The sequence below is a fragment of the Cajanus cajan genome, chromosome 6 (genome assembly GCF_000230855.2).
Source record: "Cajanus cajan strain Asha chromosome 6, NIPB_CcT2T_4, whole genome shotgun sequence".
In the NCBI taxonomy this organism is placed as follows: domain Eukaryota; kingdom Viridiplantae; phylum Streptophyta; class Magnoliopsida; order Fabales; family Fabaceae; genus Cajanus; species Cajanus cajan.
In genome coordinates this window covers 12,503,865-12,518,577 of record NC_138522.1, presented here as the reverse complement: position 1 = coordinate 12,518,577, position 14,713 = coordinate 12,503,865, and the positions used below count along the sequence as shown (strand labels likewise).

Below are 14,713 nucleotides of genomic sequence, written 5' to 3'. Positions count from 1 at the left end.
TTTTCATATTTTTTTAAGAACAAAATTTTTTGACGTTAACAATTAAAATATTAATAAAAAAAAATTGTTCAGAAAAAAAAAATGAAGATTAAAAATATATTTAATTTTTAGTTATTTTAAACGGTTAAGTCGTAAAACAAAGAACAACGCAGTTAAAAGAAGGGGTTGGTGCGGGTCCCACTGTGCTGGTGCCACCTGTCACCAGGCAATTGGACAGCAACCCGATTTTCCATTTACCCACTTTGCCCCCAACAACTCTTCTCACACCCTCTTCCCCTTTGAAACGCTTCCCGAATTGCGAGAAACGCCCAGCCTCGGATCCGAAGCACCCACCCTCTCTCTCCGAACCTGCCCCTCTCTTTGTTCGTTGAAAATTTCACTCACTATTTCGATCACTCTTTTTTATCTGTCCGAGCGACCAAGAACAAAAGAACGCGCCCCTTCCCCAAACCAAACCCTAAACGCTCGCGTTTCGAGGATCACCTTCAATGGAGCTTTCTCAATGTCACTGTGAGTTTGCTCTCTCTCTCTCTCTCTCTCTCTCTCTTTCTCTCTCTCTCTCTCTCTCTCTCTCTCTTTCTTTCTCTAGAAACCCTAGTTCCCTCTTTCGCTCTGTCTCTATAAATAACGACGTAGCGAATCTATGCGTGCGGTGCAATCTCTGAGTCTCATTCAGTTGTTTTGCGCGGTGCCGTCGATTCGAATGCTGCTCTGGAACGGAATTGCGCACGCGCTTCCGATCTTGCGCGTTATCGTGTTTTCGCGGTTGGTTTTAGCTCAGCTGGTGCTGGAGCTCGTGGAGGGAATTGTAATTGAATGTTTGCGTATTTTGCCTCGTTCGGTTTCGAGAAGAACTGAAACTGAAGAAGGGAAATTGAATTCGGTTTTGGTGACTTGTTCGTGTTCTTGATTGGATTTTATTTAGTTTTGGCGCTTGATTGTTCTCCACTGTTTGTTTGGTCGCCGTGAATTTTTGGCGTCCGTGGGAAGTCTATTCAAGATAAGGCTCCCTTTGGATAAGGAATTCTGAGGAGGGAGGAGAGTTTGAAATATTTTGTGTCTGTGATGAAGTGCTTTATTTAATGCTTAATTTATATAGTAGTTTTGAAAATTTTATAGGATCTTTACCAGGTATAGCTAGGTTGAGTTTTTGAAATCCCTGCTTGCCTCTCTTTCTCTCTCCTCCTAGACTCCATTTTTAGGTACAATGTTGTTACAGCATAGAAAATAGGCCTTGGAATACAACATTGGTGCAACTTCGGTCACTTGGTCAAATTAGTTGGATCGCTGTTTTCTATTTAACTGAGAATGGCTTTGCAAGTGCTTCAATGGCATGAAATGATAGCAAGGACTTATTGAAAATTTGTGTGATTATTCTTAAGGTATTGGGTTATTGGTTTGCCTTAGCTTCAAAACTAAGTCGGGATATGTGGTCAAGTAAAGTCATGCTGATGTCTTACCTCAATGTACCCTGTAATCATTAGCACCTGTAGTGTAGATACAATAGAAAATATGAACTGTTTTACACTCGCATGGATGTAAAACTAATTGGTATGCCTTTTAATTTAGCATAAGTGAAAAATGATGGCTTCAGGACTGTACACAATCTTGGATATTACCATAATTTAGATTTAATCTATTTAACCATGAATGATTAAATGTGTGTTTGGAAATCCATTCAAAACTACTTAAACGGAATTTTTCCACTTTCCGATGCAAAAAAGCTAAAGCAACTCATGTGTTGCTTTTGGGTTACGTACGTAACCGAAAAACAAACACACAGTAAGATTAAAACATAAAGTCACGTGATTTTTTAAAGTTGTCATGCTACTGTTAACATTAAATAGCTCTTAATCTTGACCATTCATGTGTGGTTGGACTAGCAGAGAGAATTTTTATATTCACATGCTGAACATAAAAATTTCTACCTCATCCTTCATTTTCTTGTATTGGTAATCTGAGTTGTGTAAAAAATTTATGTATGTTGATTGTATATTTAGTTAATTTGGGTAGTTGTTAAAAATAGGTTTTATGCTTGAAATTCTATACGTTTGGATACCACATAAATCAGTTAGGAATGAATGGAGATGATGGATGCTTTTGGTGAATATCATCTTATCTGCAGTTAATTTGTATGTGTACATGCAGTACAAAAGGGGAAAATTTTGAGACTACTGATGATTTGAAGTTTTTGGATACTCCTTTAGGTGTTAACTTGTTATGGGTTTGTAATGAATTGCTGCTTTGATTATCTATTTGCAGAATAACTGCCTGGTAGGCTGGCATGGGGACCACAAATGCGATATTTTAGCAACTGTCTTGAGGATAGTTAGTTGCAGGAATAGTTAAATACTAGTGGGATGTCAGTATGAAATAACACAGATTATAGGACTGAATGCCCCATGAGAACAACACCCATTTCCAAATGGAGGGCAGAAGCTGCAAATAGGGTGTGCAAAATAGAAACATTGTTGTGGGATTCACTTTGGAAAGCTAATTTTGCATTGTATATTGCTGGCTTGTGAGATGTCACTGTTGTGCAAAATCCTTTGTACTCTTTATTGTGCATTAAGGAGATTGTGGTCCGATATCATAACCCACTCTCATATTTTGTTATCTCAGAACAAAAGGATACTATAAAATGACATGATGCATTTGGTTAAATAGTGCCCAAGTATGGCATTTATGATTCAATTGACATGTATGTTAGTGTTATTCTCACATTTTTCACAATTATTCTGGTAATTAATTTACACCAAATGGATTTTTTACTTGCAGGGATTTTTTAATAATTTCAAGGGTTATGCGGTAGTTGCTCAGAGGTGTGTTTTTGGACAGCATCACACTTGGAGAAACTTCTCTTGATCTTTCTGCTATGTAGTTTGTCTCATTTTTAACTTTTTTCCTTGATCTACTAGACCTTTATAATAATAGTTGTCTGCTGAAAATTGGTGGGCTCTATTATCTATGCCTGGAAACGAAGTAGGAGACAGGGTCCATAATTTTTTTGGTCAAGAGAACTTGTCCCAGGGACAATATCATTCTCAGGCGGTTGATGGGAACTGGACAGGACTAAGCAACAATTTGTGGGCTGGTAGCCAGAGACCAACTGGTGTCCCTTTTTTTTCCAATTTGAAGAATTTTAATCAACAGCAATCAGGTAAAGAAGTTGTAAAGGTTCTACAAACTTTTATTTTTTTAATTTCAAATCCTTTATCACTTTTTTTTTTACATAGTACCCATTTTTGTACATTTACCTTGGTTTTAAATAGCTACACTTTAGCGTAAATTTAACTTTGTTATGTGTTTTGTGGTTGTCTTTATTAAATACTAATCATATGCCTTTCCTGGCACAAAGATCCTGAGCAGGGGCACGCAGGCTCTCCACATTTGCGACATGGTTTGAACCTATCTCAGTCTAGTTTGAGGCCTGAGTCTGGCAGAAATCTGCTGCCAAACCAACAGTCAGCTGTGAATGGCTATATTCAGGGACAACAGGTGTTTCAGACCAGGCAGAATGAAGCTAACATTATGGGACTGGAGAATGAATCTGATTGGCATAATCTGTCAAGAGGAATATCAGTGCTGGAGTCACAAGGGAGTGCTCTTGAACTCTATAAGAAAAACATGGCTAGGAATGATGCTGCTGAATCTCCTGTCAATTTTGATTTTTTTGGAGGTCAACAGCAAATAGGTGGACGACATAGTGGAATGCTTCAACCTCTACCCACACAGCAGCCAGGAATAAATGAAATGAATCTATTACAGCAGCAAGCAGTACTTAACCAGATGCAAGAAATTCGGAGGCAGCAACAATTTCATCAATTAGAAGCAAAGCAACAGAATTCTATGACTCCACCTTCCTCTATTTCAAAACAGGCAGTTTCTAGCCATTCTGCATCTCTCATCAGTGGCATTCCTATTAATGAAGCATCTAACCTTATATGGCAGCCTGAAGTTATACAGAATAATGCTAATTGGCTCCAGCACAGTGCCTCTCCAGTTCTGCATGGGTCCTCTAATGGTCTTATGTTATCCCCTGAACAAGGACAAGCATTGCGCATGATGGGTTTGGTTCCTAATCAGGGTGATCAGTCTCTTTACGGGGTTCCAATTTCTGGTTCAAGAGGCACTCCTAACCTGTATTCTCATGTTCAAGCAGATAAGACTGCAATGCCTCCTGTATCTATCCCACACCAGTATTCTCATGTTCACGGGGACAAACCTGCACTGCAGCAGATGTCAGCCGGTGATAATTCATTTGCTACTCATCAATATGCTGCATTTTCAGATCAAATTAACACAAATGATGGGGCTTCAGCTTCAAGGCAGGATGTTCAAGGAAAAAGTATGTTTGGTTCTACTGCTCGCGGTATAAATAGTGGACTGAATATGGAGAACTTGCAGCAAGTGAATTCTGAGCCAAGAATTGTGCCAATGCAAGATTTTCATGGGAGGCAAGAACTAGCTGGATCTTTGGAGATGTCGCAGGAGAAGATGCTAGTGCAGGCTCCTCCTTCACAGAATGTGGCTACCTTAGATCCAACTGAGGAGAAGATTTTGTTTGGTTCAGATGACAACCTGTGGGATGGATTTGGCAGGAATACAGGTGGTTTCAGTATGCTGGATGGTATGGATAGTTTAGGTGGGTTTCCATCTATTCAGAGTGGGAGTTGGAGTGCACTAATGCAGTCTGCTGTGGCAGAAACTTCTAGTAGTGACTTAGGCAAACAAGAGGAGTTGAGTGGTTCAAGTTTTCGGAATATGGGACGGTCATCTGGAAATGAGCGGTCTTCAACAATTGATAGCAGCAAACAGCAATCTGTTTGGAGTGACAGTAACTTGCAATCAGCATCCAATATAAATTCAAGACCTTTTCTTCGATCTGATGATGTTTGTAGGCCAAATGCAACTGAAAATTATTCTGGTGTTTCTGGGTTTCATCAGTTAGGTCTTGATACTTCACACGAACAGCATGAAAAGTTAGAGAACAATTCTCAGAGATCAATTCCACAGTTTTTGGAAAGAGGCAAATGGTTAGATTGCAGTCCTCAGCAAAAACAACTTGCGGAAGGGGGTCATATATTTGGAAATGCTGCTAACTCTTCAAGTTTAGAAAAAAATCAACAGAGCATATTGTCAGGTAATAGTAGTGGTGATCCTTTCAATAAATCTAATGGATGGGATATTATGAAATCACCGCCATTTGATAGGAGTTCAAATTTCAAAACCCTTGAAAATGAAAACTCATTTCAGCCCCATCATGAGAAAGCCATGCATGAGATGGGACAGGTTCCTGCTATGTGGGAACCTGATTCTGATACTAATTCATCTATTGGAGGGGAACATGTGAAGTCTGCAGGTAATATGCAGGTTTGTGGGGAAGATTCTGGTACAAATGGTATTGCTGCATCGCCAAATTCAGGCATCGCATGGTTCAGCCGGCAAAGCAGCAAGCAGCTCCCTAATGTTGATGAATGGAGGGATGCAGAGTCTGCAGGGAGCTATAAAAGAAATGAAGGTCCAGGAAAGTATAAGCATCATATGGAGAAGAACCCCTTAGTTTTGGAATCATCAAAGAATGGAAAGGTAGAAAGTGAGACTCATGATTTTGAGAACCCTTACCAAAAGGAAAAATTAGCAGATGGTGTTGGATCGAATGCATCTCTTCCTAGAGCTGGTGGTATGAGAGAAAATACCAGTTTTGATGGCAATGATTTGCATAGTCCAAAGTTATCTGGTCAGGGAAATCGAAGGCCTCCTGTAACTCGTAAATTTCAGTATCACCCAATGGGGGATCTGGGTGTTGAAGTTGAACCTTATGGAAACAAACATGGGTTCAATTCACAGCCTATGCCCCATCAACCCTTTGGAGGACTTAAAGATCAGGACCAAAGCTATCCTGGACAGTCAAAATATGGGCATTCTGAAGGGAATTATAATCAAATGAATAAGGTAATTTGTAAGTTTCCTTGTTATATAGTTTTATGCAAGTGTCCGTATTATTCGCTGAAAATTTCCTGTCTTGAAGAATCTGAAGTTGCTTGTATCTTTTTTAATGCGATTGAAGGATGCACCTGATTTTCAGGATGACTCAAAAATCTTGGATAATAATCCTTCAAAAAGCATACTGCCTGGTCAAATGTCAAAAAAATTAACCTCATTGGATAGAAGTGTTGGGAATTATGCCTCACAGAGGACTGCTTCACCCAGGTAGTTGAATTTAAAAAATTCTTCATGATTTAGTTTAAACGTGTAAATTTAGTGTTATCATGTGGTACTTCCTGCATAATTATTGTTGAAATATTCTGCTTTCTGTCATGAAAGGTAGCCATCGCATGCATTCTTTTACCCCTTTACTTAGACTAATTGGTGCTGATACCTGTTTTACATGTACTATTTCTTCATTTGCCTACTATATACTCCTGCATGACTTACGTGATTACCCTAGGTCAACTGTTTGCTTCAATTTGTTAAAATCATTGTAGTCAAAATATTCTCAAGCTTCTCTGTAAAGTTGTCTGGTCAAGTGTTTATGGCATTGCAACAAACACAAGTTTTTCTAACTGCCATTTATCTTCCAGGGTGCCTGAAACTGAATCCTCTGATGGATCTGTTGTACATCCTCAGCAGAATCAAAGTTTTTTGTCTCAGGGCTTTGGTTTACAATTAGCTCCTCCTACTCAAAGGCTTCCTGTGGTGTCTTCTCATGGCTCATTAGAGACAGATCGTCATACTACACTACATGTGTCTGAGACAAGGGAAAGGGACCATATGTGGTTGGGTACTAATCAGACTTTCCCTACCCGGGATCCATCTCATGGGGAGCTTAGGAGTAATATTTCTAGCACCACAGGACAAATTTTTGATAAGGCCTCGCAATATGGCATGCTGGGAAACATTCCTCAGGCTTTTACATCTGGCTTTCCTTTCTCCAGGATTCATACTCAAAATCAAAATTTGACAAATCTTGGTATTGCAAATACTCAATCTACTAATGGAAATTTCACTGCTTCAATGAACCAGGCAGATGAATATTGTGAAAAAGCTCAAACTAGTCAGTCTGATTTGGGTTCTGCTCAGGACATGTCCCAGATGAGCGGTATAGACCAAGATCATCTGAGAGATCCCACCATCCAAAGTTTGACAGCAGAGGCTGGCACCCAACCTTCTGCTACATTTAGTAAATCTCCACATGGCTCCACTTCAAAAGTTCCGCACAATGTATGGACCAGTGTTTCTAACAAGCAACATCCTAATGCTTCAAGGTTTCTATCCTCGCCCCAGAAAATTAATGATTGTGAAATGGCAGTTGGCTCACAGAAGCCAGGTGACGAGGGTCTGGTAAAAGATGGTAATGACCTTTCGGGTACTGGTCCTTGTTCTGCTTACTTCAATAGTTCTGTGGGGAATTCGCTTCAAGAAATCTCTGTGAAGCAGACATTGCCTGAAAGTGTTGTCGCTGCTGAAGAGGCTGCAGGTGCATCACACCTGAAGGAAGCTGTTGGGAAACATATGTTTGATGTATCTCAACCTAGCCCCGCTGCTACCTCCAGAGATATTGAAGCTTTTGGCCGATCTTTAAGACAAAACGATGTTTTGAATCATAATTTTTCTTTGTTGGATCAAGTTCAATCCATGAGAAATGCGGAGACTGATAGAAATGCAGAGACTGATAGAAATGCAGAGACTGATCCTAGTATTCGTGATGTCAAGAGATTGAAAGTTTCTGATAATGTGGTGGACAAACAGCTGGTAGATTCCAATAATGGGCAACAGTTGTCATATGGATATGATAATGTAGTCAAAGACGGGTCAGGTAATAATTCCATGCCATCATCAGATCCTAATATGCCAAGGTTTTCAACAAAGCCGCTTGATGGACAGGACACAAATGCACTTAATGCCACTGACAGTAATATAGCAACTTCTAAGAGTGAGTATTCTCTGGTAAATCCTCAGATGGCACCATCATGGTTTGAGCGATATGGAACTTTTAAGAATGGTACGATGTTGCCAGCATATAATGTACAGAAGATGACTGCTTCTAAGATTATCGACCAGCCTTTTGTTGTACCATACCAATCAGATAGTTTGCATTTTTACAATTCAATAGAGCAAATTAACAGTGTCAGTGATGCTCAACTAAGTAATGCTAGGCAAAGTCCAATGCCTGCTTCAGTTGCAAGTGAGCATGCAGATTCTCAGTTATCAACACCTGCTGTTGAACATGACTTACTTATTACGAGACCGAAGAAGAGAAAAAGTGCCACTTCTGAACTTCTACCATGGCATAAAGAACTGTTACAGGGTTCTGAAAGGCTTCGAGATATCAGGTGGTTAATAAAACTAAGTGATTTAATGTGCATATATTTTGTTGTTACTATTGTTGATGTAGGAAAAGATCCTGTGTCACCAGTTGAAATTGTGTTATTTCAATTGTTTTGAAAAAAAAAATGCCCCATGCTTCCAGTGTCAGTGTGACTATTTCATTATTGTTTCATGTTTATCAATATATCAAGTATTTGTTCTCTCCTATAACTTAAACTACTTATTATTTGACAGTGTGGCAGAATTAGACTGGGCTCGAAGTGCAAATAGACTGATTGAGAAGGTTTGTTATGATTAAACCGACCTTCACTTGTGAATATATAATTATATAATTGATGAAGTCACTTTACTCTTTATAAATGTAGGTTGAAGACAATGTGGAGGTAGTCGAAGATTTGTCAGCAGTGGTGAAGTCAAAAAGAAGACTTGTCTTGACTACACAGCTTATGCAGCAACTACTTAGCCCTCCTCCAGCTTCAGCTCTTGTAGCAGATGTGAAGTTGCATCATGAGAGTGTGGTCTACTCTGTTGCCAGATTAGCTTTAGGAGAAGCATGCAGTTCTATCTCATGGTCTAGATGTGATACACTCTTGCCTGCTGCTAACAAGGACCTGTAAGTCTCCCCGCCCCCCCTCTTTTCAAATGTGTATGCATGTCATAGTTGTCAATAGCACCAAATAGTGGTGCTATTGCGTAGTTGGCTGGAGCATGCTACAAAAATTGAATTGTCACAATTTAAAGTAGCAGCTGTGATTGCAGACAAAATCCTATTTTAACCAGACAGTGTCATTTAGGGGTCAAATAAGGGTTTTGCCCATGCCTTTGAATCAGGACTGAAACTCTACTTTCTCGGTCACCTGCAAACTCTTACGAAGTAGCACCGACTGTTCTCCGTTCTGACAAACTCGCACCCTTTATACATTTTCTGGCCAGCTGTGACAGTTTTTGGCCACCCCAAACCTCTGCAGCCTCTGTTATCCATAGTTTCCAATAATTCCCGAGACCTCAGCAGCCATTTTCTCTGGAGAACCTGTAACTATTTCTGGCCAACCTTGACCTTTGCTGCCTTGCTCTGTTCTGCCCCCGTGTTGTTCTGTATTTTTAGTCTCTCTATAACAGGTCTATCATCTTACTGTCTTGTGTTCTTTTCTTAGTTTTACCCATTAGTTTTTTATTTTTTTTTTATATTTTTTATTCCAATTGGTTAGAATAGAATCCAAATTCCTGCTACATGCAATCCTGCTGTTGCATTCAGGATCTGCCACTCTGCAGTCTGCACTTGTATTTGGGATTGACATCTATGATGTATCTATAAGGGATCTGTGTTTACATTGGTGCAAGTCAAATCACTCTAATAACTTTTTACTTCCCAAAATTTACCATAGGATTGAAAGTTTGTTGTCACATAGATCATATGTGTAGGTCTTGCATTAATCCAAAATTTATTACTTTGTTGATATGCATCAAAATTAACATGATATATACCTTTGAAATAGATGAAATTAAGATATATTTTAATATTTATTGTTCAAGTTTTATAAGATTTGACAATTAAGGCAACAATCAATGTAATGAATAGTTATAATTCAATAGTTGGATTGCTAAAATCATATTATAATATCAAGTCATTGAATGATGTGCTACTGTTAACTCTTGTGCTGTTGTACACTGTTATCAATTCCTTTGCTGTATTACATTATGCTCCTTGCAGCAATTAACATTTTTGAGTGATATGTTCTGTAGGCTGCCTGAGAAGTGTAAATCATCCAATAAAACTGATCATTACATTTTGAAAGTTACAGACTTCGTTGGCAGATCAAGGAAACTGGAAGATGATATATTGAGGTACTATCATAGTATGTAGTTTTATTCTTTATCTTCATTGGGTGTCTGGTCTATACAAGTTACAAATTTGATACACTGGCTCATCTGTCTGAATGCATGCAAATGTGAGCTGGTGCTTTGGTATTGAAATCTTGAAGGTTGACATAGATTTGACACATTCTTTCTTTTGTGCGGTATTTGGCAAGTTTAAGTTGTTGAAATATGGCCTTTGTCTTGGTTGGTTAATTTCCTTTTGCTTCTCTAAGCCTTTGTTTGTTTTGGGTGTTTTGAGAGGGAGGGATTTAGGAGGGAGGTTGTATATTTTCTTTGTTTGTTTGGTTGGTAGAGAATCAGGAAAGAAAGTAATAAGAATCCAGGGGCCCCACAAAATTCCATTTTCCATTTTAAAGGGAAATAACAAGTTACAAAAGCTGCTTCGCTTTTATTTGACGGCGAGTGTTTATACTTCATAGCTCCTGGGCTATGATTTTATATGAATAAATAGCATTTAAATTTATTTAAATAAAAATATAAAACATTAGAACATGCATGAAATAAATTTAATTTGTAATAAAATAAAATTCTTAAATATGTAGTAATTATAATGTAAATTTTGTTAGATTATCAAATTAAAATTGTTTTAAATTTTATTTAATTTAATTATATGAATAGATTTATCTTTTATAATATTTTTTTATTTCTTTTCCTTGACTTTCCTATACAACCAAACAAATGAAAATAAATCACATTTATTCCTTCATAATTCCACCAATCCAAACAATATATCAAATTTCACTCAAAAATCACTTCAATTAATATCATCTCTAATTCTTTCCTCTCCAATTTATTTCTCTCAATTTCACTTTTATCCAAACAAAACCTAAATGGGGCACACATGCTCAATTGACTCAACTACTCATGAGATAGAGATCCAACTATCCAATTGTATAAGTGGCTTCCCTAGCAAATTTCGGTTAGAATTTATTTAATAGGGGTGACAAATGGATGGATCAGATAATTTTTTAGTCGAATTATAATGAGTTGGATAAAAACAATCTCTAAATGCATCAGGATTCATTTAAAAAATTCAATTCATCCATTAACAATTATTTTTATGGATGGATATCCAATCCACCTAAAACTAATGTTTCGAAGAAAATTAAATAATTTTAATTTAAAAATATTCTCTTTCTCTCTTCTCTATCTTTTGGCTATCCTCACAATTAGTACGTGAGAACTATTATATTCCCAAATTATACCAAATATCTCAATATCTCAACACTCCCCCTAAGCTGGAGTGCATATATCATATGGGTTGAGCTTGTCACATATAATTTATTCTATGTCCCCACAAATGTTTAGTTAAAATGTCAGCAAGCTAATCTTAGAGCGGACTTATGGAAACTCAGTGCTTCCTAAAAGGATCAGTATGAGGAAATGGCAATCAACCTCTATATGTTGTGTCCTTTAATAAAAAACTGGATGAGAAGAGAGATACATGGCTAACTAATTATCACTCATTAGCTCCATGGAATCAACCTTGCAGAACTGGAGCTCCTTGAGTGTTTGAGGCCTCTGCCACAAGAAGTTACATGTGGTGTGAGTCATGGCTCGGTACTCAGCTTTGATACTTGAACTGGAAACAACATTCTGCCTTTTATTTTTCCATGAGACAAGTTTTCCACCTATAAAAGCAAAACAGCCTGGACCTGCATCTCCTGCTATGTCTCTCCTCTGTGTACACAAGTCCTTTCCCAGGTGGCAGGTGATCCTTTGATATATCTAAGGATTCGAACTGCATGCCCATGACCCTCATAGGAAACTGACTGACATAGGAAAGATGTCTGCCTTGATCATGATGATATAGTTTAATTTTCCCATTAGTCTTCAGTACCTGCTTGAATTAAGATGTGACACCTTTTGGTTGAGTAGAAGTTTCATGTTGGGGTCCATAGGGGTGTTGTTTGGCTTGCAATCTATAAGGCCTGTCTCCCCCAAAATGTTGAGAGCATACTTCCTTTAAGAGATTGCAGGATCCATCTTTGACTGAACTACCTCAATTCCATAGGACCTAAGTACTTAGTTTGAAAGTGTTGAAATAGATTTTGTTTGATGGCCTGTGTCCTCTTGATCATCACTTGTAATCACAATGTCAGCTATATAAACTACAAGATAAATGAATTTATTTGATGAAAAGTTAGAGAAAACAGAATGATTTCCTTTGTCTGTTTATCTCTTAAGAGCTCCCTCTCCTCGAGCTCCACCTTCTTGATAAGGTCTATTCCTCTCAATGGTACTCTGAAATCACTGAGTTAGCATTTATTTTCTTAACCCATAAACTCTAGATTTCTGTCTCCTACTGATTTATTCCTTGAGAAAATCCTATTAAAAGTCATTCTTAGTTGTGATCTTGTCTCGCATTTTAGTTCTGAAAAAGTTCCCTTCAGTTTCAACTGGTCCAGGAATCTTAGTTGTGTATTTTTCCTTGTTTCTTATCGTTGATATCCCAAAACATTCTGATTTATTATTAGCAAAGGTAGTCAATAGTGTTGTAGTGGAGTGGAGTGTCCCCTGGCCACAACAAAAGGCTCAATTGCACTGTGCTTTAGTGTAGTGAAACAACCGTATTGGTTGCATTTGCGGGTGGAACAGTGGTCATCACAGTTGCAATTGCTCTGCCCCTATATATGGGGCCTGGATTTTTGAATATGCCTTTAAAACTAAAAGCTGTAGGGGCATTTTAGGGTTCATAGGAAAAAACTCCTTTCCTTTTGCTGTTTTTAAAATATAATAATATATTGAGGAGGAGGGTTCAAACGACACTAGTGTAACTTTTACTAAGTGTTACACCGCTCAATAACTTTGTATTAAATGTAAATTTTGTAAATTCAACCGTTAACAGCTAGTGTTTAGTGATCTTGTTACATGATGGTATTGCTAAAATTTCTTTAGTCGTAATCTTCTCTGCTCTTTTTCTGTTTACCTATTAAGAATTTATTTTGACTTAATGGTAGTATTTGCAATATAGCATAGCTCATATACAGCACATGTGGAAAAATTGGTCGTCTTCATGTTTTCCCTCTAATTTGGTTGCCTGCTACTGCCACTACCATTATTTTGTATTTCATTCTAATGCTTTAATTAATCTTTACATGACAGTTACAATTTTGTTGTACTTATTTTATGTCATTTCATCTTGGTGATGCCAGATTGAATAGCAAAGCCTCTATTTTGGACTTGAGAGTGGAGTGTCAGGATTTAGAAAGATATTCTGTCATCAACCGATTTGCCAAGTTCCATGGACGGGGACAAAATGATGGGGCAGAGGCATCATCATCTTCTGATGCAAATACTAATGCTCAAAAACCATTCCCCCTAAAATATGTTACTGCAGTTCCATTGCCTAGGAATCTCCCAGACAGGGTACAATGTCTTTCACTTTGATAATTAATTAATTCATTTTTCTATCTTTTTTGACCAATTGACTCCACAACCTCCTGTTTCTGGTCCTTTTCTTTCAACTTCTATTATTGCACTTCATCGAGACATAGAACCATACAACTGGCAATGTAGGAGAAGAATGGTTACTAGATTGCCTCCTCAACCAGCGGAGGCTGTAGATCTTTGCAATCTATATATGTATGTATGTGTAGATCTTTTCAATCTAGTTATCTTTTGATTTTCAGGTTCCAAGCCATTTGTATATAGCAAAATTATATATGGAGTCTATTAAGGTTTAGCCATACCATTTGGCTTGGTTTTTTTTTTTTTTTCTGATTAAGCATAGTTTCCTTCACCAATCATTTTGTTTGTCTCAATATCAAATCATTTTCTCCATGCTTTCCTGTGTAGTCCTTCCCATTGCAAAACCCCTTTGGCAGGGGATGTTATGAAGCATTGCCATCAGTAACTGTATGGCCTCTATAAAATAGTGGATTTGGTTTACCTTTGACATTTAGTTAGTATTGATAGTCGACTATACACCATTTTGTAGTTAAATAAAATATCCATATTATACTGATTATTGTGTTTTGAATAATCTTTGATATAAATTGGTACTATACTATTAAGCTTAATTGATGTCGTTCTACAGAAATTTGTCTTGTGGACGCTTTGTCATTTTTGATATATCAATTAAATATTTTACTAATAAAGGGCGGCAAGTTTTTCCCGTTTTGACTAACACCTGTTGTGAATGATTTGAGTTCTGACCGTCGTGTTGGTTTCTTAGGAATTTACTTGAAATCATGGAGAAGTTAATTTTAGTCTATTGAAAAACTTTTTATTTTTCTTGTTTATTTTCTTTTCCGTTAAATATTGACGGACAAGCTTGTCTAAACAGCTTCGTTGTTGTACTTTCGATCCCCAGTTTGGGTTATGCGCAATTTCAGTATTTTTAAATTTGAGCCAGTTAAGTCTTTTAAGCAAATTTGGCGTTGTTTTAGTTATTTTTTAATATTTAAAATCTCCAAGTGGTCATTTTCATCCAATTTATTTAGGGGTAATGGTGGATTTTAAGACTCTTATTAATTTTAAATGTCTAGAAGTAAAAAATGTT

At 37.5% G+C, this 14,713-nt stretch overlaps 1 protein-coding gene across 2 annotated transcripts; it reads left to right on the top strand.

Annotated features, from left to right (window-relative positions):
- The first annotated feature begins 287 nt into the window (after positions 1–287).
- On the top strand, positions 288–14,194 carry LOC109808311 (uncharacterized). 2 transcript variants are annotated; one of them, XM_083076760.1, is made up of 10 exons: positions 288–510; positions 2,779–2,822; positions 2,919–3,160; positions 3,359–5,955; positions 6,071–6,213; positions 6,585–8,336; positions 8,566–8,614; positions 8,697–8,944; positions 10,075–10,176; positions 13,365–14,194. In XM_083076760.1, the coding sequence occupies exons 3-10, from the start codon at positions 2,968–2,970 to the stop codon at positions 13,597–13,599; spliced, it is 5,319 nt and encodes a 1,772-aa protein (XP_082932886.1). In that variant the 5' UTR covers positions 288–510; positions 2,779–2,822; positions 2,919–2,967; the 3' UTR covers positions 13,600–14,194. The 2 variants fall into 2 exon arrangements, with proteins under 2 accessions (XP_082932886.1, XP_082932887.1); XM_083076761.1 differs by having other exon boundaries at positions 2,779–3,160; positions 6,089–6,213.
- Positions 14,195–14,713: the final 519 nt, after the last annotated feature.

Excerpts from the sequence above, each read along its gene's own strand:
- LOC109808311 (XM_083076760.1), top strand. The coding sequence starts at position 2,968 with ATGCCTGGAAACGAAGTAGGAGACAGGGTCCATAATTTTTTTGGTCAA. Across the intron at positions 6,214-6,584 it reads CAGAGGACTGCTTCACCCAG|GGTGCCTGAAACTGAATCCT; the intron begins GTAGTTGAATTT and ends TTTATCTTCCAG. Across the intron at positions 8,945-10,074 it reads CCTGCTGCTAACAAGGACCT|GCTGCCTGAGAAGTGTAAAT; the intron begins GTAAGTCTCCCC and ends TATGTTCTGTAG.